This window comes from Manis pentadactyla, chromosome 10 (assembly GCF_030020395.1).
Source record: "Manis pentadactyla isolate mManPen7 chromosome 10, mManPen7.hap1, whole genome shotgun sequence".
Lineage (NCBI taxonomy): Eukaryota > Metazoa > Chordata > Mammalia > Pholidota > Manidae > Manis > Manis pentadactyla.
This window is the reverse complement of record NC_080028.1, coordinates 109,412,742-109,435,731: the sequence shown is the minus strand read 5'-3', so window position 1 is coordinate 109,435,731 and position 22,990 is coordinate 109,412,742. Positions and strand designations below refer to the sequence as shown.

The following is a 22,990-nucleotide window of genomic DNA, read 5'->3' as shown; positions in this document are numbered from 1 at the left end:
TAATTCTTAGAAGGTTAGTTGCACTCTGTCTAGACTCCTTGCAGAAAAATCTCGACAATGTTTTTATCTGATTTGGACTCCACATGGGTGAATTACAGGAAAACAACAGATGCTCAGGGCAACGTTATTTTCCTACTTCATGCAGTTGGGTCTAAGTATTTATCTTTGTCTTTCGTTCGTGCTTTTCCCACATTTACCTAAATGCACCCAGTCACGGTGAGATGCAGTCAGTGAAGTACTGCGGTTATACTTACAGCAAATCTGGCCATTCAAAAGAAAACCACTTCATTTAATGGTGCATAAAGAAGCTAGACGCACCAAACTCACCCTAATAGTTGGGTACAGCTGGGTACGTCATGGAATATGGCAATCCTGTTTAATTTGCAAAGCCCTGGACCGGGAGGAGGAAGGGATGGAAAAGTTTGGAAGACTCGTCAAACAGACAGTGAATCGTCAGGGGCTTCCAGCTAATAATGCCCTCTGTTGGCGCTGAGCCTGGACCCGAGCGCCTTACGAGCCACATTGTAGGTTAAGTTATAATGTCTTACGGTTTATTGTCTGTTCTACCAAATGAATACATGAAATGAGAGACGCTCTAAGTTGGGCGTCATAATGTAGGACAAAATCTTGCTCGAGGCGGGGAGAAGAAAGGTGGGAAGAGAATGAACGTAGGGAGACTGTGCGACGGAGAACGCTCAGAGGCCGGTGAAAGGGAAGGAAGGGATGTCCAGTGGTTGAAAGCTTTATCCCCCCGTAGAACTGCTGTCGGTTTTCCCTCATCCTGTGCCTCACGGGACAGAGTGGACCGCCGGCGACAGCTGAAAGGCTCTGGATCGGAGGCCCCGCACGGACCGGCGCCAAGACCCAACCCTGCGCTGCCCCACCCGGTGACAGGTGGAGCCGCGAGGGCGACCAGGTCCCCGCCTCTTCGCGCTGTCTGCCGGGAGCCGGAGACCCTTCCGGTTGCTCCGGGCCACGGAACTCCGACTCCCATCGGCCCCCGGGAAAACCGCAACGGGGTCACGCGGGCCCTGTCGGAACTCGTAGTTCCGTCTTTGGCCGTGCTTCATAGCCGGAAGCAGGGACGAACGGAGCCGAGAACTACCGAGGCTCAGGTAAGGGTGGCGGCGAAGGAACAATCTGCGCCGGGCGTGGGGTGGCCGGTGAGGCAGTTGGAGGTGCCTGGGTTGGGTGGGAGGATATCGGCTGGTCCACACGAGCAGGGTTGAGCTGCCGCCGCCGCCACCGTTGTCGCGAGTTCGGAGTGGGGACTGGAGCTGCTGCCGCAGGGACTCCGGGGACTCTGTCGCTATCCCCCAGCCCTTCTGCCTCCCACTTCCCGGGGTCAGCGCGGCCTGCTCCTCCCCGGCTTGTTGCCTCCTCCTCCATTTCCCGCCCTCTCTTCATCACACACGCGCCCCCCACCCCCACCCCCGATCGTGGATCCGGGCAGCAGCGGCGGGAGCAGCAGCGACTCAGCGCCCGACTGCTGGGACCAGGCGGACATGGAAGCCCCCGGGTCGGGCCCGTGCGGCGGCGCCGGCGGGCCCTTGGCGGCGGCGGCCGCCGAGGCCCAGCGTGAGCACCTCAGCGCGGCCTTCAGCCGGCAGCTCAACGTCAGTGCCAAACCCTTCGTGCCCAACGTCCACGCCGCCGAGTTCGTGCCGTCCTTCCTGCGTGGCCCTGCCCAGCCGTCGCCATCCCCGGCTGGCGCCGCGCCGGCGCCCACCACCATGGAGCCGACAGTGGCGCGGGAGGCCCTTCGGGTAAAGGGGCCGGGACGCGGGAGCAGCCGAGCGGGAGGCCGGAGCCCACCTTGGTTTGGTGGGGGGACGGGTCTGCGGCTTGCCCCGCAGGGCGGGGAACGCGCGGCCTCGAGGCCCGGCGGCACGTGGGGTGCTGACAGCGGCGCCGGGCGCGGGCAGCCCTGGGTGGGGCGGCCCGGGCGCAGCGGAGGGCCTGGAGGAGCGGTAGCCGCGTGTCGGCGACACGGGAGGGATCTAGAGCCCGTCCCTTTCCCGGGGACCGCAGCTACCCACTAGAACTGAGAACCATATGGGACGGAGAGGGGACCGCGGCCATCAGTGCCACGAGGCCCAGACGTGGGACAGATGGAACCAGGAGGTGGGTGGACGTTGAGCGAGCCAGACCCGAGGAGCTGGGAGGACGAGCGCCCGAGTTTTCCCTTCACCTTATGCCTAGGCGAGAGAGCGTCTCTTGCTCCAACTTCTATTTTTGAAACTGTAATTAACGTTTTGGGTATCTGGCACTGAAGTGTCCTGAAGGAATCCCAAGATGCATTGCAGTCTTGTGATCCGGCAGAAACTGTTGGCCCTCACTTCAGAGATCTTTTAGTCCTCAGCATTGTGTAAGCTTGTGAAGTTCACAGTGTTAAAAGTAAGAGTTCCTCCCGTAATGTGTATAGGAAACTACATTGATTTGTTTTCCCTTTTTCTTAAGTGGGACTTCTCGCCTTAATGACACGTTTAGAATTTTAAACGTGTCAAAATCGGATACCTTATTCAGGCTGCTTGGTATTGTAAGTCACTCTTTATTTTCACGTGTCAGTAATTAGTCTGTTCAGATACTTGGTATTATAGCTTAATAGTTCTCACGTGCCATTCTGACCATAGCTAGTAGAATGTTTTGTGTGGTTTCAAGTCAGGTTTGGTCTTTAAAAAGCTTTCTGTATTTCGGGGCTGCTTAAGTGATAGGATGACAGGCTTTCGGGTACTGATCTTCTGGGAATGTCCAATGAGTGAAGTTAACTATTCTCCCCTGTATAAAAAAGTGCTTATTTTAGGAACTGTCAATATTGGCTTAAAGAGAGAAAGGAATGTACCTTGGTGAGCGAGGGTATTGGAGAACCAGATCACAGATGTTCTTGGCAATTTGTGAGAATAGATTGTTGATTTCTCTTTGAAGTTCCACGTTGTATTTCCTAGGTAAATGGACATCATGAAAGTGCTCTGGGAGTTTAGCTTCTTCAGAAACTTGCTACAGTTTTCTGTGTAGAGGCAGAGAGTTTGGAGAAGTACTTCTGTGAAGTAAGTACATATGTGAGCACAGTTTGAATTTGGTTGTTTGATTTTACTTGATGTTTTGCCTTTGAACAAGAAAGCTTAGCTTTTATTTCTTTGCTTAGATCAAGCCATCTGGCCTACTTAAATAAAGTTCACTTACCAACCCCTAAAAGTGCCCGGTTCCCCATACCTTATCATGCAGATTCCTTTTATCCAGCCATTTTCTTGTTTCTTTTTTGGCCGTCCCTCCTCACTCTGGAGCCACCAGCACCACTCTGGCTAGACTTGGAACTCCATTTCCAGCTTGTCCACCCATCAGCCAGTGAGTCAGGAAGGGACAGCCATCCTCAGAGCAGTGATCTGGAGTAGACATTGTTGGGTGACTAGACTTTACCTGTTAGGTAGAAGAGCTGTCTTTCCTCTTACTGGTATGTGCCAACTTGCTGGTTTATTCTTAATCCTTTTCTCTGTGACACTGTTAGAAGTGGAGATGTAAAAATATGTAAGGAAGCGGTTATAAGAAAAGTACATTCTTTGTTACTTGGTGGTCAGTTTTTTTCAGTTTTATCAAACTATTTTGGTGTTACTGACTTTGTCAACTGCTTCTACAAAATGCCAGTTCATATTTTAAAAAGTGCCCTCTTTAGGGTTGTCTATTTGGAAAAGAATGGTTTATAAATTGAGGTCCAGAGAGATGTGGGACTGTTGGATTGCATGTTTGAACCCATACAGGTCCATGAAGTACCACCATCATAGCAGAGAACTATGCCTGGAAGAAGCAGAGAAAAAATTGGAAACTTGTCCTTAGAAATTGACAAAGGGGGAGCCATAAAAGTTGCAAGTTTTTTTATAGTGAGGAAATAGACACAAGGGGAGCATGTTTTCTTTGGTTGTTAAGCCCTTGTTGAAATTTGTGGTAGGGTCCCTGTTTTTAAGCTGGATAGGAGGAAGAGCTCTTGAAGGAGGAAGTCTAGAGGTAGAACACTGAATGACTTCTTAAGTGTTCCTGTCCAGGATGAATATCTGTCGTTTCTCCTGAAAATAGGCTAGTTGGGTTTTTCTGGTGGTTCCTTGAGCAACCAGTCACCATAAAAGTTTTTGCACAGTGTCATCCACCTTAAGTAGAATGCTGCTGGGTGGTTATGCCTGTTTCCAGCCTCCCAAGTAAAAACTTGGGATTCAGTGTTGATCTTAGCTCTCTGAAAAAGTAATACAGGTTTCCAACAGAATGATTAAGTAGAATACAAATTAAGTGTAACCAAGTGTAATTCATTTAAGTTCAATTCTCTGTGGATCCAAGTAAATTGACTACGTGATACTCTTTAAAGTAGAGGTCCTGAAATGAATGAAAATGTGGAGGACAAGGGTTCTGTGTAAGAGAACAAACATTTTCTATGCTAGAATGTACTTATTTTGAGTTTCAATTTGCACACAGTTCATTCTTTTTTATTGTTGAATGAGAAGTAAGTTTAGCGATTTAATTCAGGATTACTTGGTGTCTTGGTCCATTTGGGCTGCTGTGTAGTACCGTACCACAGACTGGGTAGCTTGTAAACAACAAAATTTATCCCTCACAGCTCAGGAGGCTGGAAGACCGCGATCAGGGTGCCAGCCTGGTCAGATGAGGGCCTCCTTCCCTCTCTCAGACCAGATTGCTGGCTTCTTGTTCTCACATGGTGGAAGGGGCAAGGGAGCTCCCTGGGGCCTCTTTTATAAAGGAGCTGTTTTGTGAAATGCATTCGTCATGGCTCTGCCGTTATGACTTACGGCCTCCAAAAAACCTCACCTAAGTCCAATACATGGGGCATTAGAATTTCAACATATGAATTTTTGAGGGGGACACAAAAGTTTTAGAGCATAGAACTTGGACTTGTAGAACATCCAGGCTTCTCTAGTAATGGTGTGGTGTCCTTTCACCATCCCACCCTTAACATCTCTCAGAACTCTGCCAGTAAAAAATGAGTATAGAATAAAACCAGCAGTCCTCAGAGGAGGAACTATCTCCAAAACGTAGCACATTGTATTATGGAATCTGAATTTTAAAGAGGAATGTTCTGTTTCATAGTACTTGGTTTTTGATGGATGTCTTTTTATGGGGAAGGGATTTTCTTCTTTTTTTAGTGACAGAGATATAATCACATATCACAGAATTCACCATTAAGTGTATGCTTCAGTGGTTTTTAGTATATGCACAAAGTTAATGCAACCGTCACTAGTACGTGGTGGCTGCTTGTTAATCACTGAGTAGTCTCAAAAGTGACCTCTTCAGGGTCACCAGAGTAGAGTGCAGAATCTTACGTAATTGTTTTGTTCAGAAGGGCTCTTAGACTTTATTATGATTTTAAGTGATACCTGTTGACTGAGAGATAAGTTTAGACAGAAGATAGATGAGGTTCTTGACTGGATTTTCCTTTTCCCATGAGACTGAAATCTCTACAGTAACAAAGTCTTCAGTGGGACAGTAAGTAAAGTAGGCAGAGAAGGTGAGGGGGAAATACTGTTCCAGGAGTGTTATTTCTTTTCCTACCTCGTTTTCTAGCTAGTTATTTCTTATCTTGACTTAACCAATTATTAGATTTGGGCTCTTATTTCATGATTTTACATGCTTGCAATGGCTCCAGCGTGAGGATTTAGGGAGTAAGTGAAGGCATTACATGAACCAGTGCTTTCCTTGTGAGCAGCTATTTGAACTGGTAAGAAATTTTGCTTGAGAATAGACCCTCTTTGGAGCAGCTTTTATTTACTGCAGGTTTTGTACATGGCTTTCTTCTGTCCCTTGTTTTTCACCTTCTCTGGAATTGTACTGCAAGAAAAGATAGCGATTAAAATTTCTCAGGGTGAGTTAGGGAAGTAGAGTAGATGACAAATTTTAAACCTTGTTTTGTTTTTGTTTGCTGGGGAGGAAATGTCTTAGAGTGTTAAAATATTACTGTTTTTCTAGTCGAAGAGAAAGGAATGAAAAGGATTCAATAGTCTTTTTTGGTGAGTTGGCAGTATTAGAATGGAATTTTTTGAGATGTAAGTCTGGTTTCTGCTCAGAATGATGTATAGCAATTAATGAACAAACATGTTTGTGTTTACAGAACGCAGGATACTGTGCTGGGCACTTGAAGTGACACCACAAGATGAATTAATCGTAGTCCTGGAGTCTAGAAAGGGGTCAGACCCCCAATTTACTCTAATGGAAGACATAACATGCTTGAGAGGGTTTCAAAGCTGAGCAGAGGAGTTGTTCATAGGTGCCCTTTGTAACTCATTTCAATCTTATCCTAATCATAAACCTAGAGATACATTTTCTGGTACTCTTCTTTGTTAATACCATAGTGTTTTTTAAGTTCAGATATAATTCACATAAAATTTACATTTCTTGTGTTTTGGTATTTTATTTCAGCTTGCTAGGAAATTGCTAGAGTAGAGCATCAGTTACCTTTTTACACTGCTTGGTGCTCATACCTAACAGTGAGTTACTGCCATTATGAAATTTTGATTGAGAATAGACCCTCTTTGGAGCAGCTTTTATTTACTGGTATGTCTACTGGGCATGTTAATTAAGAATTTCATCATTAAATTCACAGTTCTTAAATTATTGGGAAGCAAGAATATGGCCACTAGGTGAAAGTTCTTGATTATTCTGACATCCTTAGGCTTCCTTTTAAGCTGTCGTTTGTTGATTCATACCAAAGCTTCTTAAAAGTGGTGTCCTTGTTTTCAGTAGATTTTAACAAAGCAGGCTAGGCTGTAGGTGTATTTTTTTCCTAAGTGACTTTGTTTTAGGAAATCTAGTTGTCACAGTACTCCAAGTTGAGCCAGTTCCCCATCATAATTCTGCTTTCTAGGTGAGAGAAACAGTAAGGATTTCTTGAGCATCTTTCACCAGCCTAACCTAAGAGTGGTTACACGCAATCCAAACCACATTCCAACCAGGTAATTGTAAGCCACTCGCCTTGAAACAAGCAGAAAGTGCATGCCTTAGAATGCTGTTGGGGCAATTTCTGCATTGACCGTTTCTATAGAACCACAGTGGGCCACTGTACTACTCAGTGGTGTGTCCAGCTCCTTTGGATGGTTGGTTGTCTGCAAAGTATTTTAAGTTCACCTACAGTATTTTTTATGTAAATGGGGTATAAATTATAAATAAACCTATGTTTTACGGTTGTTTAAAAAACATAGTGGATCTTAGTTACTCTACAGAAAGCCCACTCAGGTGGATGTGTGTCATTGCTTTTAGTGAATGAATAGTTCGTAGAATGTTAGGGCTGAAAGTGACCCTGGCAGTAGTACAGTCTTGTCAGAGAAACAAACTGAAGCCTACAGATACTCAGTGACTCCGATTCAGCAACAGTGGAGTCTGGAATCTGTTAGCCAACTGCTAGCTTAGTGCCCTTTCCATTACACCGTGCTGTTGACTGGGGAGAAGGGCATCCCTGGGGCTAACATCTTGACCACCAACCAGCATGGATTTCCTGAGAGAGGCCCTAGAATTTGCCTTTCTTGTCTTTATTCTTCAAAAGTTTTGTTAATATGGGGCTTTGAAAAACTTGTAATAATAAACTTATTGAGCAGTTACTTGCTTCATATGCTTTTATCTTCACAACAATCTCTTGAGGTTATTGAGGTTATGTTGAGTCCTTTTATAGATAAGAAAATTAAGGCTCAGAAAAGCTAAATAAATGAGGTGACATCTCCTAGTAAGTGGAGGAGCCAGGGTTAAACTCTATGTCTGATTTCAAAGTTTATTCTAGTAATAGTAACTCAGCTAGTCTTCTCCCTGTTATTTGCTATGAAAAGGTCTTTTTGGCTGAGACACTTTTTCAGAAACCACGTCTGTGAGATTGTGGCCTATGGCACCACCTCCCTGTTCTGTCTCAGTAGTAGCAGGGTGACATTGTGATAAGTAGGCAATGCCCTACTTTGAAATTACTTCTTCCTACATTTTAGGAAATAATGTGAGATAATTTGAAACAGCTCTCTTCACCGCTATAGCATTGTACCTTTTTATTTTGAGAGCATAGGTAGTTAAGGCAAAACCATGGACATTTCATGTGTTGTGTGGGCGTTTGGCTGTGATGTCTGCCTTTACTGGTTTTCAGTATTGTCTGTGGGAGAGAAATACCTCAGGCAGGCAGATTTGGTTGGGAGTGTATGGTCATCTGGGTGCTAGAGAATTTTTAGTTCCTTAAGCAAATTGTACTTCAGCATCTCTTCAGTATTGTTTCTCTAACCCCTTCTTGGAAAACTGACACATACAAAGTTGTTTTTAGTCTATTGAACCCTGATGGAAATGCAGTAAATATATAGGTGGACTGCTACAGATGGTGAGAAAACTGAAGTGATAAGACTATAAGGAACTAGTGACCTATGAAAACCAAAAGAAACGGCTACAGTCCAGGCACAATGAATTACATACTTAACCGGTATGTACACCGTTTCAGCCTGTGGAGACTTTACAGGAGGTGGGAAAAGGCTCTGTATTTCAGAAAACCACAGTCATTCTGGAAGTTTCTAATGTCTTAGGAAACCAGAACTGAGATCTGTGTGTAGGTGTGCTTACAGCTGCAAGAAGGGTCCTACCCTAGAGGAGCTCAGAAGAGCCATCCTAAGCTGGGTAATGGGGTGGGCGGGGTGGTGGGATAAAAGTGGAAAGTTTTGTATTACAATTGAGGAGAATCCTTAAGGGGATCTAGAACTGTGCACTTATGGCTCTTTAATTAAAACTAAATGTTTCAATTTAAAAGTCAGTTCCTTGTTCACAGCCACCTTCAAGTGCCTAATAGCCACATGTGGCTAAGTGACGGTCATATCACCGCACAGAAACAGAACATTTCCATGATTGCAGAAGCTTGTATTGGACAGAATTTTGTCACACAGTTTCTTACTTCAGTGTAGTGTAAGACACTTGTGACGTTTGCGACAGCACTGAAGTTTTTATTCATTAATAGTGAACACCATTTAGCTAACAGGACTAAGAAATTTAAGTAGGATGACTTTTACATATTGTTGTTTTGTGTGTAAAGAGATGAAAGATTAGTTTTATATCTAAAGCAGTACACACTTAAATTGCTGATTTATGGACTATGTGGATTAAGCACCTTAAGAATTGGCCAGACGTTATATTTAAAATATAACTTGAACTGAAACCTGGCTTTCACAGCCCACCACTAGTGTGGCCTTCACATGAACTGGCCAAGTAAGAGTCTCTGTGTTAAAGTCCTTTGATCCATAATCAAATCTTAAAAAAAAAATTTGTGTTTTTAAAAATTGAGGTGAAATCCATATGACATGAAATTAGCCATTTGAAAGTGAACAGTTCGGTGGCATTTGGTATATTCACAGCGTTGTGCAGCTTACTACCTCAAGGTTCCAGATGTTCTCATCGCCTGCAAAGGAAATCATACTCTTTAGCAGTCATTTAACACTCCCCTTTTCCCAGCTTTTGGCAACCACCAATCTACTTTCTGAGTGTATGAATTTACCTATTCTGAATATTTCATGTGAATGGAATTGTACATGTGATCTTTTGTGTCTGGCTTATTGCACCATTATCAACTTTTAACTAAGAGTTTTAAGACTCACAGTATCGTCTGTGTTAAACCATAGTCAGTTCTGTTGCCTGACTGTCTTTTGGTAAACACTTTCACTTCTTGTTTTAAAACTTTTGGTAATGTACCTTGTATCACAGCCAGTTCATTAATCTTCCTTTATCATCAACTATAGCATTAGTTTCTTTTAATTTGAGGTATGGCAGTTTTATAAACTAGTACACTTCTGATAAACTTTCCCACCTAATTAGAATTGTTCTTTTTTGAACGAGGGTGTGCTCCTGATGAGGATGTATCTTCTGAACATGGAGATACCATTAGAAAATATGAAACTGTTTTCATTCCTTGGGAGGTTTACTAACTTCTGCTCGACTAGCAGATATGAAGCATGCAGGACTTGAAAATCAAGCCCTTAATGGGTATGTTTGCCAGCCATGAATAAGTAACTTTGGACCTGGTAGAATTCTAAGCCTATGCGCATTAGTAGCCAGTAAATCTGGATGTGATGTATATTATGAATAATAGGAGTAGAATGAGAAAGGGTTGGAGATGTGTGTGAATGCATATGTGTGTGAGAGAAGAGACGGGTACAAATACACTGATAAGTTTAAATGTAAAGAACGTGTTGCTGTATCTGATTTTTCTGGTTCATTGTTCCAAAAACATCAGTTCGCAGATGTTGCTACCATTGTCATTTGAATTGTAATGTGATCCGTGGTCTGAATGCAAGGATAAGCTCTTTTTCTTCCATCCTGGGGAAACTACTGTCAGCTTCTTATTTTGAGGCCCTTTAATGTCATCATTACGTGTATATTAATAACTTAATTGCTGTTTGTACTTGACCCTGTCTCTGCCTCTGTAAGCTGTACAAACTGAAGACAAATGTGTTATAAATGTAGGGTGTTTTGAAAAATAAAACCATGAGCAGTTATTATGCTGCATTATGCAGCCATGATGTCACTGTCCTGAGAGGTGCCTTACAGCCTTAGGCATGTATTGTGTATTTGTAAATCTAAGACTTGGTTGTAGAACAGGTGTTGAGGTGTGTGTACTGTTCGGTCTTATAATGCCCATTTGCAGTTTGGGATGTCTTATAAGTGATGAGAGAGCCCCCATACTGATTGTCTCAGTCTTCCTTGCCTTAAAATGCTTGACCATCCTAACTGTGTCATCACTTCCTCGGTTTACTTTTACTGAGGGATTTTCAGCAAGGGCTGTCTGAGGAAGGGCAAGGTGGCATTTGTGTAACTTGGAGAAGCCCATTCTAATATGTCAGAATGTTAGGTAAGTTACCGCTTACTTCATAGGGTTGGGGGGGTGGTTAAATAAGATAGCAATCAGCACATGAGGGCTCAATAAACATTTAAGTGGATTTAGGGTAACTTGCCACAACCTCCAACCCTGCCTCCAGCACTGTGTGGATTTGTGAGTGTTTCTATCCCTGTCTGCACCCATAATAGATGTGCAGTATATGTTAGTTGATAGAATTGAACTGACGGCTCATTACATATTAGGGAGTGGGGAGTCACTTGTTGAATATCTCCTAGGTGCGAGGAGTTCTTTAATTGATACTAAACAGATGTGTACTCTCATTCAGTGCTCTGAGCAATCCTGTCAGGCAGATGGCATGTCATTTCCATGATTCAGTGAAATAATTGCCTCTCACAACTTGTACATGACACTCTAGGCTTTAAAACCAGGAGTCAGCCCAGTGCTGGCCTCTCAGCACCAGCGTCTGCTGCCTCCTCCATCCTGAGGTTGGCACGTCCGCCTGATCACCTAGCACTGCCTGACTTTCTCTGGAAGTTGAGTGATTTTTCCTTACTATACCTGTAAACTTTTCTTTGAAATAGGAAGTGAAAAAAAGTCTTTTGTGAAGTACAATTCCTGTTTCTTCCAAACCTAGTTCAAATGCTTTTTCCATTTCTGTTAACATCCTGCTAATCGCGTAGGTTGGGGTGTCTTAGACCGTTCACTCTTCCTTCCTGCACCTGTCCGGTGTCACCCCTGTTACCTCTGCGCTTAGCCTCTCCTCTCCAGCTGCACTGCGCCGCGGTGGAAGCCATGCTGTTGTTGCTGGCTGAGGTGTCTTTCCGTTCAAAGGTCATCCAAATACCACTGTGTGGGATCATCAGCAGTGACACTAAGCATGTCACTTCTCAAGAGATCTTGGTTGCCCTTTACCTTTCAGGGTCAAGAAACTCCTTTCTTCACTAGTGCACGTTATAGAAGATTGGGCCGAAAACTTTTCTTGACTTACAGGTCTTAATACTTTCCGTGGAGTGATTTTAAATATGACTTTGACAGATTATCAATTCAGTGTTTATTGGTGTGCGGGATTCCTGTGACTTCAAATTCTTCAGTGTCTTTTTTGCATCTTGGAGATTCTTTAAAGCAAGGGCACTTTCATACCAGAGTATCATTAGGCTTTCAGATATAAAAAGAAACTTAAACATGTAAGTATCAGTATATATTTCTCATACATCTCTTTCAGTGATATCAAAGTAGATTTTCAGTGTGACAATTGTGGAAACTGGATTGTTGCTTGATCTTACAATTCTAATAGAGGGACAAAACCAGTGTCATTTTAATCATCTTTTCTGAGATGTTTGTTATAAGGGCCCGTACACATTTCAGGGACTTTATACGAATGTCCTTTTAACTTCATTGGTATCAAATAGAATTTATTCAAGGATCTTGATGATAAAACATGTATGATTATAGAATTTTTAAAAGGGCTAATCACAGCCTTCTTTGACTACAGCTACCAAGAGAAACTAGAGAAGTAATGTGTCTTCGTTGAGCAAAATCTTCCTAATCTGATCTGTGTATGCTGCCGATTACTCTTTAAATATCTGTGATAGAAAAGTTTTTGAAGCAAAATATGAGAATAAGCATACTTTTATGAGTACATTTCAGTTACTAAAAGGTTTGAAAATTGGCTGTGATTGGCAGGTTTTTAGAAGTAGGTTAAACAGATTTGTAGTTCGAAACCTGAGTTAGTTGCCATTAGTTAGGTCTGGGTTATTGAGATTTTTGTTGGGTTATTGAACTTACATTTTTACTGTATTTTAGAACATAAATAAAATAGATGTATAGTTCCAATTTTTAATATAACTTATTTCTATTAAATAGCACCTGTGGAACCTTCTGAAGAGGAACAATTGTTGTGTGTAGGTAAGCATCTATAATATGACTCTTTGAATATATGACTGAGAAAACATTTAAGTTGTCTGTAGTATATAGAGCTAGATATTGTTTTGTAAATGTATATTATATCTCAATTTCTTGTCTAGGTTCAAATTCAGCTGTTAGCATGGAACTTTCAGAAACTGTTGGTAAGAAAATTTCTGACCATATTAATACAGTATTATGAAACTCTTTCACTCTCAAGATTTAAGGTGCAAATGTAAGTGTTATGATTATTGTAATCCCTACAGTTAACACTGGCATTGAATCTTTGTGTTTGGATTAACCATGCCGTGATAAATTTAGTAGTTGTCAATATAGAGGAATTGGGTGGAAGAATGCTAGTCAGTTTAAATAGTTATACTTGTTCCATTTACTTTGTGAGAAATTCCTTCCTTTATGTAACTTTGTTAATTTGAAGGGTTTTATATTTCCAAAAAGTTGATACCAAAGATATTACTTGTAGAGGGAAAAGAAAGGAGCCCCTAAATCCTGTGTTCTGGTTTTAAACTTTCCCTTTTTTCCACTGTCAGGGCATTTTGACGCTGGAGTTACTGGGCTGTTACGAATGATACATCTCCTGTTCACATTTTGTTTGTCCTTATGAAATGGAGCTTTATAAAAATAGCAATCTCTTGTAGTGTCTGAGTCAGAGCCCTGATGTCAGCAGTGAGGCCAGCTTGAAAGCTATTATCCATTTCTGTTGTGAAAGATACTTTCCTATGTGTCACTAGACATTGGAAACTGGAACTAAATATGCAAAGTTCTATTTGTTGTTTGAAAGCATCTGTGTTTTAAAGTATAGACTCTAAATTTTTTACCAGAATACTGAGTTAAAATACCTTATTTCAGTAGAAAATGGGGAGACAGAAATGTCCCCAGAAGAATCACGGGAGCACAAAGAAGAAATCAGTGAAGCAGAGCCAGTGGGTGGCTCCTTGGGAGGTGGAAGGCCCCCAGAGGAAGGTGCCCAGGAGATGATGGAGGAGGAAGAGGAGATACCAAAACCCAAATCTGTGGTTGCACCACCAGGTGCTCCTAAGAAGGAACATGTAAATGTTGTATTCATTGGGCATGTAGGTAAGTTGGGTTCACAGCAATAAGAAATGACCAGAATTACTGTGTACAACAAACAGAACATCTTACTTGGCTACTTGGAGATGTTTAGTGAAACTGGAATTGATCTAAATGTCTTGACTTTTAACTTGATTTTTTAGCTGGCAAAAAAGTGGCAGCACTTTGTTCTTGAAGGTTGGGCCGATGAACAGTTGTATAATGGAATAGAAGCTGGAAGAAAATAAGCTACAGTATATTTGTATGATGCATAATTGGTCTCTAGACCACTGATGATGGCTCAGCATATTATGACATTTATTAATTAACAGTCTAGAAAATGTGCCTATTTTTTTGTGTGAACTTCAGTTATTCTGTTAACTTTTTAGGATTCACTTTACTACATAGTTTGATTTTGCGTAATGTAAGAAATTAATTGGAGTGAGTTGTGGATGCTAGTCAGGTTGCTGGTTTAGCACAAAACAAAACCCTATTTTATTTATTCAGGTGTTCTCTGACTTACTCCCAAAATTGTGAAAGGAAAATACAGGATTATGTGTCCTTTTTTCTTCTCTTTGTCTCTGGCTTCCCCTCCTTTTTCAGTAGCGAGCCCCCTTTTGAAATTTGTAAAGGCACAACTGTATCTGCTAAGAGTGAAAGGCAGGCTGACCACCTAAATGGAGCTCTCAGTCCTGGCCTGCTCTTGCTGTCCACTGAGGCTCCACTGGGGTAATTTATATTCTGTTGTTGCTGTGCTCTAAGCTAACGGTCAGGGAGGAATCTGTCCAAAAATTCATTTGTTTATCAGTAAAGCAGTTCTCAGTCATTGTTGAGCTGCCAGGGATCTTAGCAGCTTCATTTTACAAAGAAGAAGGTAACTAGCCAGAGCGTGTGCCCCAAATTCCTATCATTTCAGTTGCTGTTGCAAGATGTAATTATATCAGCTAAATGATGCCTTCAGTTGTTGGTGTATTTAATTGTTGGTATTTGGGGTTTTTGTCTTTTACACCTGGTTTACACATTGTTGATGATTACTTTTAGATGCTGGCAAGTCAACCATTGGAGGACAAATAATGTAAGTGTTTTCTGTGAAATAATAGAGTGAATTTAATGGAATGTTTTGGGCATTGCAAACATTCACACAAAGGAGATAAAACAGGTTACCCCAACTTAAGAAAAATTAATAATAAAATGACATTACTTGTAGGGAAAGCTGATGTTAAGTAATTTTTGCAGTATGATCGTTGTTAGTATTTTCTGATGGAATTTAGGTCTTCTCTAAAATCTTCTGTCATCACCACCAGGAACATAAATGTATTTATGAAAGCTGTCTCTTAGATTTTTCTATAAAAAGTAATACAGAATCCTAGATTATAGGAAATGTCAGTCTGCTTTGAATATAATTTTCTTGGGAGTAATGAAAAGCAGTTCTTGAATTAGGTGCATGGGGGAAAGATTTTTCTAATCTATCAACTCCTTAAATTTATAATCAAAGATAGGTGGTTGGCTAACATGCTGAGATTAGAAGATATGAAAACACCGTGGTTGACCTTTAGTAATGTATTCTAATATTGAAAATCTTTTTAATTAAAAGGCTTTTCTTTTTTTTAATTGAAGTATCATTGATATACAGTCTTTTAGTTTCAAATATACAACACAGTGGTTCAACAGTTACACATATTATTAAATCCTCACCCCTCTAGTGTGATTACTGTCAATCAACGTAGAAAAATGTTACATAATCATTGATTATGTTCTCCATGCTGTACTATTCTGACCAAATTATATTGTGATTGTGAGTTATTGTATCCTTTTATCCCCCTCAGCCTCATTCCCCACCAGCTTGGTAACCGCTAGTCACTTCTCAGTGTCTGAGTCTACTGCTGTTTTGTTCCTTCTGTTTTGCTTTGTTTTTATATTCCACAAATAAGTGAAATCATACAGTATTTGTCTTTGTCTGGCTTGTTTCCCTGAGCATAATACCTTCGAGATCCATCCATGTTGTTGGAAATGGCAGTATTTCTTTTCTTTCTATGGCTGAATAATATTCCATTATGTATATGTACCACATCTTCTTTATCCTATAGATAAATTTATCTATCCTTTATTCTATTTAAATTTATCTATCTTTTATTTTATTGATGGACACTTAGGTTGCTTCCGTACCTTGGTTATTGCAAATAGTGCAGCAGTAAACATAGGGGTGCATATGTCTTTCCAAATCAGGGGTTTTGTTTTTTTGGGGGGTGTAAATTACTGGGTCAAATGGTATTTCTATTTTCAGTTTTTTGAGGAACCTCCATACTGTTTTCCACAGCAATTGCGCCAATTTAAACATTCCCACCAAAGCGTAGGAGGGTTCTCCTTTCTCCACATCCTCACCAGCATTTGTTATTTCTTGTCTTCAGATAGTGGCCATCCTGGCTGCTGTGAGGTGATACTCAGTGTGGTTTTAATTTGCATTTCCCTTATGATTAGTGATGTGGATCTTTGCATGCGCCTGTTGGTCCTTTGGATTTCTTCTTTGGAGAAGTGTCTGTTCATGTCCTTCCCCCAGTTTTTAATTGGGTTATTGTTTTTTTGGTATTGAGGCATATGAGTTCATATATTTTGGATGTTAACACTTTATCATATGGGTCATTTACAAATATATTCTCCCCTACTGTAGGATAAGGCCTTTCATTTTTAATCCCTCCTAAATTAGACCCATTTCTTCTTTTTTTTGTTTTCACAAACCCCATTACAGTCACTGTCCATCAGCATAGTAAGATGTTGTAGAATCACTACTTGTCTTCTCTGTGTTGCACAGCCCTCCCCTTTCCCCCACCCCTCACATTATACATGCTAATCATAATATCCCTTCTTCTTCCCCACCCTTAACCCTCCCTACCCTTCCATTCTCCCCAGTCTCTTTCCCTTTGGTAACTGTTAGTCCATTCTTGGGTTCTGTGATTCTGCTGCTGTTTTGTTCCTTCAGTTTTTCCTTTGTTCTTATAATCCACAGATGAGTGAAATCATTTGGTATTTGTCTTTCTCCGCTTGGCTTATTTCACTGAGCATAATACCCTGGCTTTAGATTTGTGGTTACCAAAGGTTCCAGGTTACTTTCCTTACTATCTAAGAGTCTAACTTAACTCACTTAGTATGCTGTTACAAACACCATCTAAAAGTTCTTTTCTATTTCTCCTCCTTTTTCTTCCTCCTCCATTCTTTATATATTAGGTATCAAATTCTGTACTTTTTGTCTATCCCTTGATTGACATTGGGGATAGTCATTTTAATTTTGCATTTGCCTCGCTATCAGCTGCTCCACCGTCCCTATTGTTGTTTTACTACCTCTGGTGACAGCTACCCAACCCTAGGAACACTTCCATCTATAGCAGTCCCTCCAAAATAGACTGCGGAGATGGTTTGTGGGAGGTAAACTCTCAGCTTTTGCTTACTGGAAATTGTTTAATCCCTCCTTCAAATTTAAATGATAATCTTGCCGGATAAAGTATTCTTGGTTCCAGGCCCTTCTGCTTCATGGCATTAAATACATCATGCCACTCCCTTCTGGCCTGTAAGGTTTCTGCTGAGAAGTCTGATGTTGTTAGCCTGATGGGCTTTCCTTTGTATGTGATCTTATTTCTGCCTCTGGCTGCTTTTAACAGTCTGTCCTTATCCTTGATCTTTCCCATTTTAATTACTATGTGTCTTGGTGTTGTCTTCCTTGGGTCCCTTGTGTTGGGAGATCTGTGGATCTCCATGGCCTGAGAGACTATCTCCTTCCCCAGATTGGGGAAGTTTTCAGCAACTACCTCCTCAAAGACACTTTCTATCCCTTTGTCTCTCTCTTCTTCTGGTGCTCCTATAATGCAAATATTGTTCTGCTTGGATTGGTCACACAGTTCTCTCAATATTCTTTCATTCTTAGAGATTCTTTTTTCTCTCTGTGCCTCAGCTTCTTTGTATTCCTCTTCTCTAGTTTCTATTTCATTCATTGTCTCCTCCACCATATCCAACCTGCTTTTAGTACCCTCCATTGTGCTCTTCAACGATTGGATCTTTGACCTGAATTCATTCCTGAGTTCTTGAATGTCTTTCCATACCTCCATTAGAATGTTGATGATTTTTATTTTGAACTCCCTATCCAGGTAAGGGGTCCAGGGTGGGGGCAAGGGACGTAGGCTACCTCTTGCCGATGTGCTTATCGCTTGTGTTTTCTGTTGGAATTCTTGGATCCCTGATCCTGCACCAGTGGAAAAGGACCTCATCAGGGAGGCTACTACCAGAGACTGCTTCTCTGGGTGCCGTACCCTGTGGAGGGCCAGGCCAACAGAACCCTGGGTGCTTCAACAGGGCTTCCCAGGCTGGGTTCCTTGGGAGGCAGGAGGCCACCTGGCTTTCCAGTGGCTTGGGAGAAGTTCTGCCAGAAATGGCTCCTCAGTGGCACCTGACTGCCAGCGAGGTCACAACTTTCTTGTGCTTATTAGCCTGTTTTTTTCCCAGAGAGGAAGGGACCACACCCTGTTAGGCAGGAAAATAGATATGAGTGGGATGGAAAGAGAATAAGGCCAGGAAAAAGCCCACTAAAAATGACCCAGAGTGGATCAGTTAAAGCTCAAAAAGCCTGGAGCAACTTGACCTGGAATGTTTGAATATTCCCCAGAGAAAGGAGGATATGTCAGCATAGCCCATGGCTTTATTGTGTTAATCATGCAGGCCCAGCTTATTTTTTTGACTTAACCTACATGCTTTTTTTTTTTTCTCCTTTGGCCCTAATCAAGTAGTTTGCAGTCTGGGCAATTAATAATGGCAAGTAAGCCCAGCATAAACAACATAGTCACAGGCAGGAAGGATTTCATCTTAAAAATAAGATTGTGTTTTAATACCCAGGAAGTTGAGAAGATTCTTAACTTACTCTTTAGCAAACAGACAATAACTCGGCCCACCCTGGGGGCAGGGGAAGCAGTCTTGTTTGATATGCTCCCAGACCAAGAAGGCTCAGCTCCCAGGGAGAAATCACAGCAGGAAGTTGCTTGTGTTAAGTTAGTTCTAAGTATTATTCAGAGACCACCTAACAGCTCTGCAACCCCAGCCCTTAGTCACATTCCTGAAGAATCCTTAAAAGGGGGAACCCGCAAGCTCTCAGGGTGCTCCTCTCCCTGAGGTCGCCTACACTTCCTAAGTGCATAACCTTTTCACTTTAAACTTTCTTTTCAACCTTTCAGGGTGCTGTCTCTCTCTGAAGTTGCCTGCACTTTTTCTGTAAGTAACTTTAAATAAAACTTTTCCTCTGCTTCACTACTGTGTCTCTGCCTTTTGATTCTTTTTTGCGGTGGGGACAAGGACCAAGTGCTTGGTCCGTGCTTCCCCAACAACCCCACCCCATCTTCAAGGAATATGCAGGTCACCCTGACTAGAGAGACTTGCAGCTTACCAAAGGTTCCAGGTCCAGCAAAGCCCTGGGCAGGTGCTGAGGACACCACAGAGGAGAGGCTGCTGCCTGATGCACCTACTCCAGGGGTGTTCTGACCAAAGGTGGGTGTGAATGTGCCTAGAATGGAGAGACTGCAAAGAACTGAAAACTAGGCCCACAAGCAAAAGGTGTCAAAGCAGGTGATAATGAACTGGGGGGAGGTCTGCTTGCAAACGCATCCCCACAGGATCCCTTAGCCCACACCGCTATCCAGCTCACCCCTTGGTAAGGAAGCACATGGGGTGACTGGGTCCTAACCTCTGTGCTCCAGGTGAGCCTGCCCAGCCCCCCACCCACAACTGCAGCAGAGCCCGAGCTGTCCTTTCGCCACCTGAGGAGAACCTTTGCACTCCCTTGGGCACCACAACACAGCTGAGTGGGACACTGAGTGGACCTCTCTTCTCTCAGGACTAATGTTATGTCTCCTCCCCATTTGCCTGCCACCGCTCCTTTACTTCACCACAGCCCCACCCCAGAGTCAGCCCCCATCCTCCCACAGGCCCACTCGAACTCGGTCTCCTGCACATGCTTGCCCTCATGGAGACTCCTGCCCAGTGCTGGGCTACCCTCCACAGCGGCTCTCTGGGAAGATCCTCTCACATGTAACTGTATCTGTCTAGGCCTGAGGTGGGGAGGGTGCCCCCCCGAGGTGCTGACCTTGCACGTAATCTTCCCCCACACCCAACCTCTGGGGGGTCACACCTTATCGCAACCAGGAACTGCTCTTGCTCCCAGATCTCAGCTGCGAGCACAGTGCTGTCCCTGCTCCCGTGCCAACCGCACCCACTCCAGATCCTCTGCCTCATCAGGGCCTGTAGTCAGCCCCCTGCCCCTCCTGCTCCCTGTGCCATTTAACCAGGTTGGGTTTACTCTCTATCCACTGATTTTAGGTCCACACCTCAAGACTGAATGTTGCTGGGCAGACACAACTGTGCTGACCGGCCTTGCTTCAAATTCCTAACCACAATTTCCCAGACTTCAGAACTGCCCGGCACAGCTCTCACACGTCGTTTTCTCCCCCTCTCCAAAATGACTACTGAGAGAGGCCCTCCTTGGTATACATCTCCCCCTAACCCACGCCAAGGAGCTTTTCTATTCAGTGAGGAAAATGGAAGCTACCAGGGCCCAAACTACTTATCATGCATCTTCCAAATGGAAATAAAATCACTTCTGCCTGAAATTCTATAGTGACTTCCATTAGTACTTTAAGAAAAGCATTTTAAAAGGCCATGAAAGATCTTCCTTTCTGCTGTCTTTTAATGTCATTTTATCCCACCTTCCTTTTGAAGCCTCTGGCCACAGCTGGCTCTTCTCTGCTCATGAAAACATTAGGCTCGTGTCTGCCTTTGGGCCTTTGCTCCTGTGCCTGCAACGTCCTCAACCCCAGCCGCTGTCCCTGCTCCCAACTCTGGAACTATGGCCATGGCCTCTGTTTTCTATTGTCTCAGAAAGGCTGCCGCTGACCACCTAAATAGCTCCTCCGGTCATGAGTTACACCGCTACCTGAAACTGTTTACAGATAACATCTGTGATAACATCTCTCTCTCCACCACAGCATACACCTCCTAGAGCAGAGACCGTGTCGGCACTTAAAACAGCACCTGGCACTGTAGACTGAGCTGGTGCAGTGTTTGACAAGGTCCAGGCACGAGGAGGAATCCTGAAAACAGAAACCTCATAGCTGGCCCCTGCTAATTCCCGCACTTATTTTTGCAGTTATGATGGTGATTGGGCTCATATATGGGAAATCTTATGTACTTAAGATTATTCATCTTTAGTAAACAACATAACCCACAATATTGATCAAAGCAGCAATTCCGGAAATGAAAGCAGTGTTATGGGACCAACTGTTCCAGGCATACTGCCACAAATAAGTGAGGTAGAACAACCCAGGCCTCTCTTAAACCTAGATGCAGTTTGTCCTCCCCTTTGTAACAATTCAAACATGACTAACTGGGATTTCTTTAGAATATTGGCAGACAAGGAGTTATTGGAACCTAGGCCATGGAAAAACCCATTCTCCCAAGAAACATATATGAAACAGCAAAGTAATAAAGATTAATAGTCCCCACTGCCCAGGGCCCCACTTATGTTGCTTATAATATTAGAAGACACCTCTGGTAACGCCCTCATAGAAAGAATTTATGAGCAAAATAAAATTTATATTTACAAATATCCCATATATAAAAGTTTATGATAAATTTATAAAATATTACTATATTAATAGTAAGGTAGTAAGAGCAGATTTAGTGTTCTTATATAAAGGATAAAGAGGACTGACTGCAAGGCCCTGGTGCCTGTAGATGCAGGAGGAAAGGTGTAAACATCTGAAATTGTGGAATGAATATTATAAAAGAATAAGGTGTTTTTGTTGTATTCATAGGAATGTTAAGGAATGGGTGATAGGAGTACCAGCCCTAGATTTTAGATGTAAGCCTCTACCCACGTGTAGGATAGGATTTAATTAATAATATAGTTACACTTAATAACCAAAAGGCATATAGCTTGCATTTTATATAACCTGCTTAAACTTTATATAGCCTTAGACACATATCTAAAAGTCTATATAATCTTACACACTTAAAGTAAAAATCATAGCCCACATGCTTAACCCACACACTGTCTTACGCCATTTTCTGTTTAGCACCTACCACATAGCTTACATGAATTACTAATCACAATAGACTAGGGGAAAGTTAAAAATTAAATGTTAAATGGCTACTATTAGAAGAAATAGTGATGTTTACTTAAGGGTGATAAGCTGAAATTATGTAAACTGACAGAAAAAGGATTGTATTATTCATAATTTTAAAAAATGTTCAACATTATGTAAACCGTAAAAAGATACAAAAATAAAGACCCTGCCGCTTGATGTCAGGAGATGTTACAACTTTAATTGGGTGTTTCGTCTCCTCATTGATCTCACTCGCTGACACTGTCCTTTCCTTCGTGACCCACACCTCAGCTGGAGCTGGACTCCGACACCGAGCCCATACCAAATCTGATGTGCAAACACAGACGTGTTCTGAGGCATGCTGGCCACGTGGAAGGGAAAGGGTGTGCTCTGGCCAGCTGCACCCAGGGAGTTGTTACTCAAGCCACCCCAGAAAGGGGTCGTGCCACCAGTGCTCCCACTCTGTCCTCCCCAAAGCCGAACGCCCCAGTGGTGGAGCTGCTGTGGGGGTCAGCCACGCTCAACCCAAAGTCCCCACTGTGAGCAGGGCGCGCTGACAGCCCAGACGTGAAGGGCGATGAGGTAGTGCTGCCAAACACAGAACTACTGGTTCCACTGCTGGTGGTGAGGGTCATACCTCCGAAGCCCGAGGTGGTGGCTGCAAAAAAAGAGGAAACATGGATCATAGTCTAACCCCATACACAAAAGTACATACAAAATGGATAAAACACCTGAATATAAGTCATGAAACCATAAAACTCTTAGAAAAAAACAGGCAAAAACCTGAAAAAGACATATGCATCCCTATTTTTCTCACAGCACTATTTACAATAGCCAAGAAATGGAAGGAACCTAACTGTCCATCAGTACATGAATGGATAGAAAAGATGTGATACATATGTACAATTGAATATAATTCAGCCATAAAAAGAAAACAAGTCCTACGATTAGCAACAACATGGATGGAGCTGGAGGGTAATATGCTCAGTGAAATAAGCCAGGCGAAAAAAGACAAGTACCAAATGATTTCACTCATCTCTGGAGTATAAGA

At 42.6% G+C, this 22,990-nt stretch overlaps 1 protein-coding gene across 1 annotated transcript; it reads left to right on the top strand.

Moving 5' to 3' along the window:
• The first annotated feature begins 1,585 nt into the window (after nt 1–1,585).
• Nucleotides 1,586–22,355, top strand: LOC130685057 (eukaryotic peptide chain release factor GTP-binding subunit ERF3A-like). Its single transcript, XM_057508260.1, has 7 exons — nt 1,586–1,766; nt 12,698–12,739; nt 12,859–12,900; nt 13,604–13,831; nt 14,846–14,879; nt 19,018–19,054; nt 20,555–22,355. The coding sequence occupies exons 3-7, from the start codon at nt 12,879–12,881 to the stop codon at nt 20,726–20,728; spliced, it is 495 nt and encodes a 164-aa protein (XP_057364243.1). The 5' UTR covers nt 1,586–1,766; nt 12,698–12,739; nt 12,859–12,878; the 3' UTR covers nt 20,729–22,355.
• The last annotated feature ends 635 nt before the right edge of the window (nt 22,356–22,990 follow it).

Excerpts from the sequence above, each read along its gene's own strand:
- LOC130685057 (XM_057508260.1), top strand. The coding sequence starts at position 12,879 with ATGGAACTTTCAGAAACTGTTG. Across the intron at positions 12,901-13,603 it reads GGAACTTTCAGAAACTGTTG|TAGAAAATGGGGAGACAGAA; the intron begins GTAAGAAAATTT and ends ACCTTATTTCAG. Across the intron at positions 14,880-19,017 it reads ACCATTGGAGGACAAATAAT|GGTGCTGTCTCTCTCTGAAG; the intron begins GTAAGTGTTTTC and ends TCAACCTTTCAG.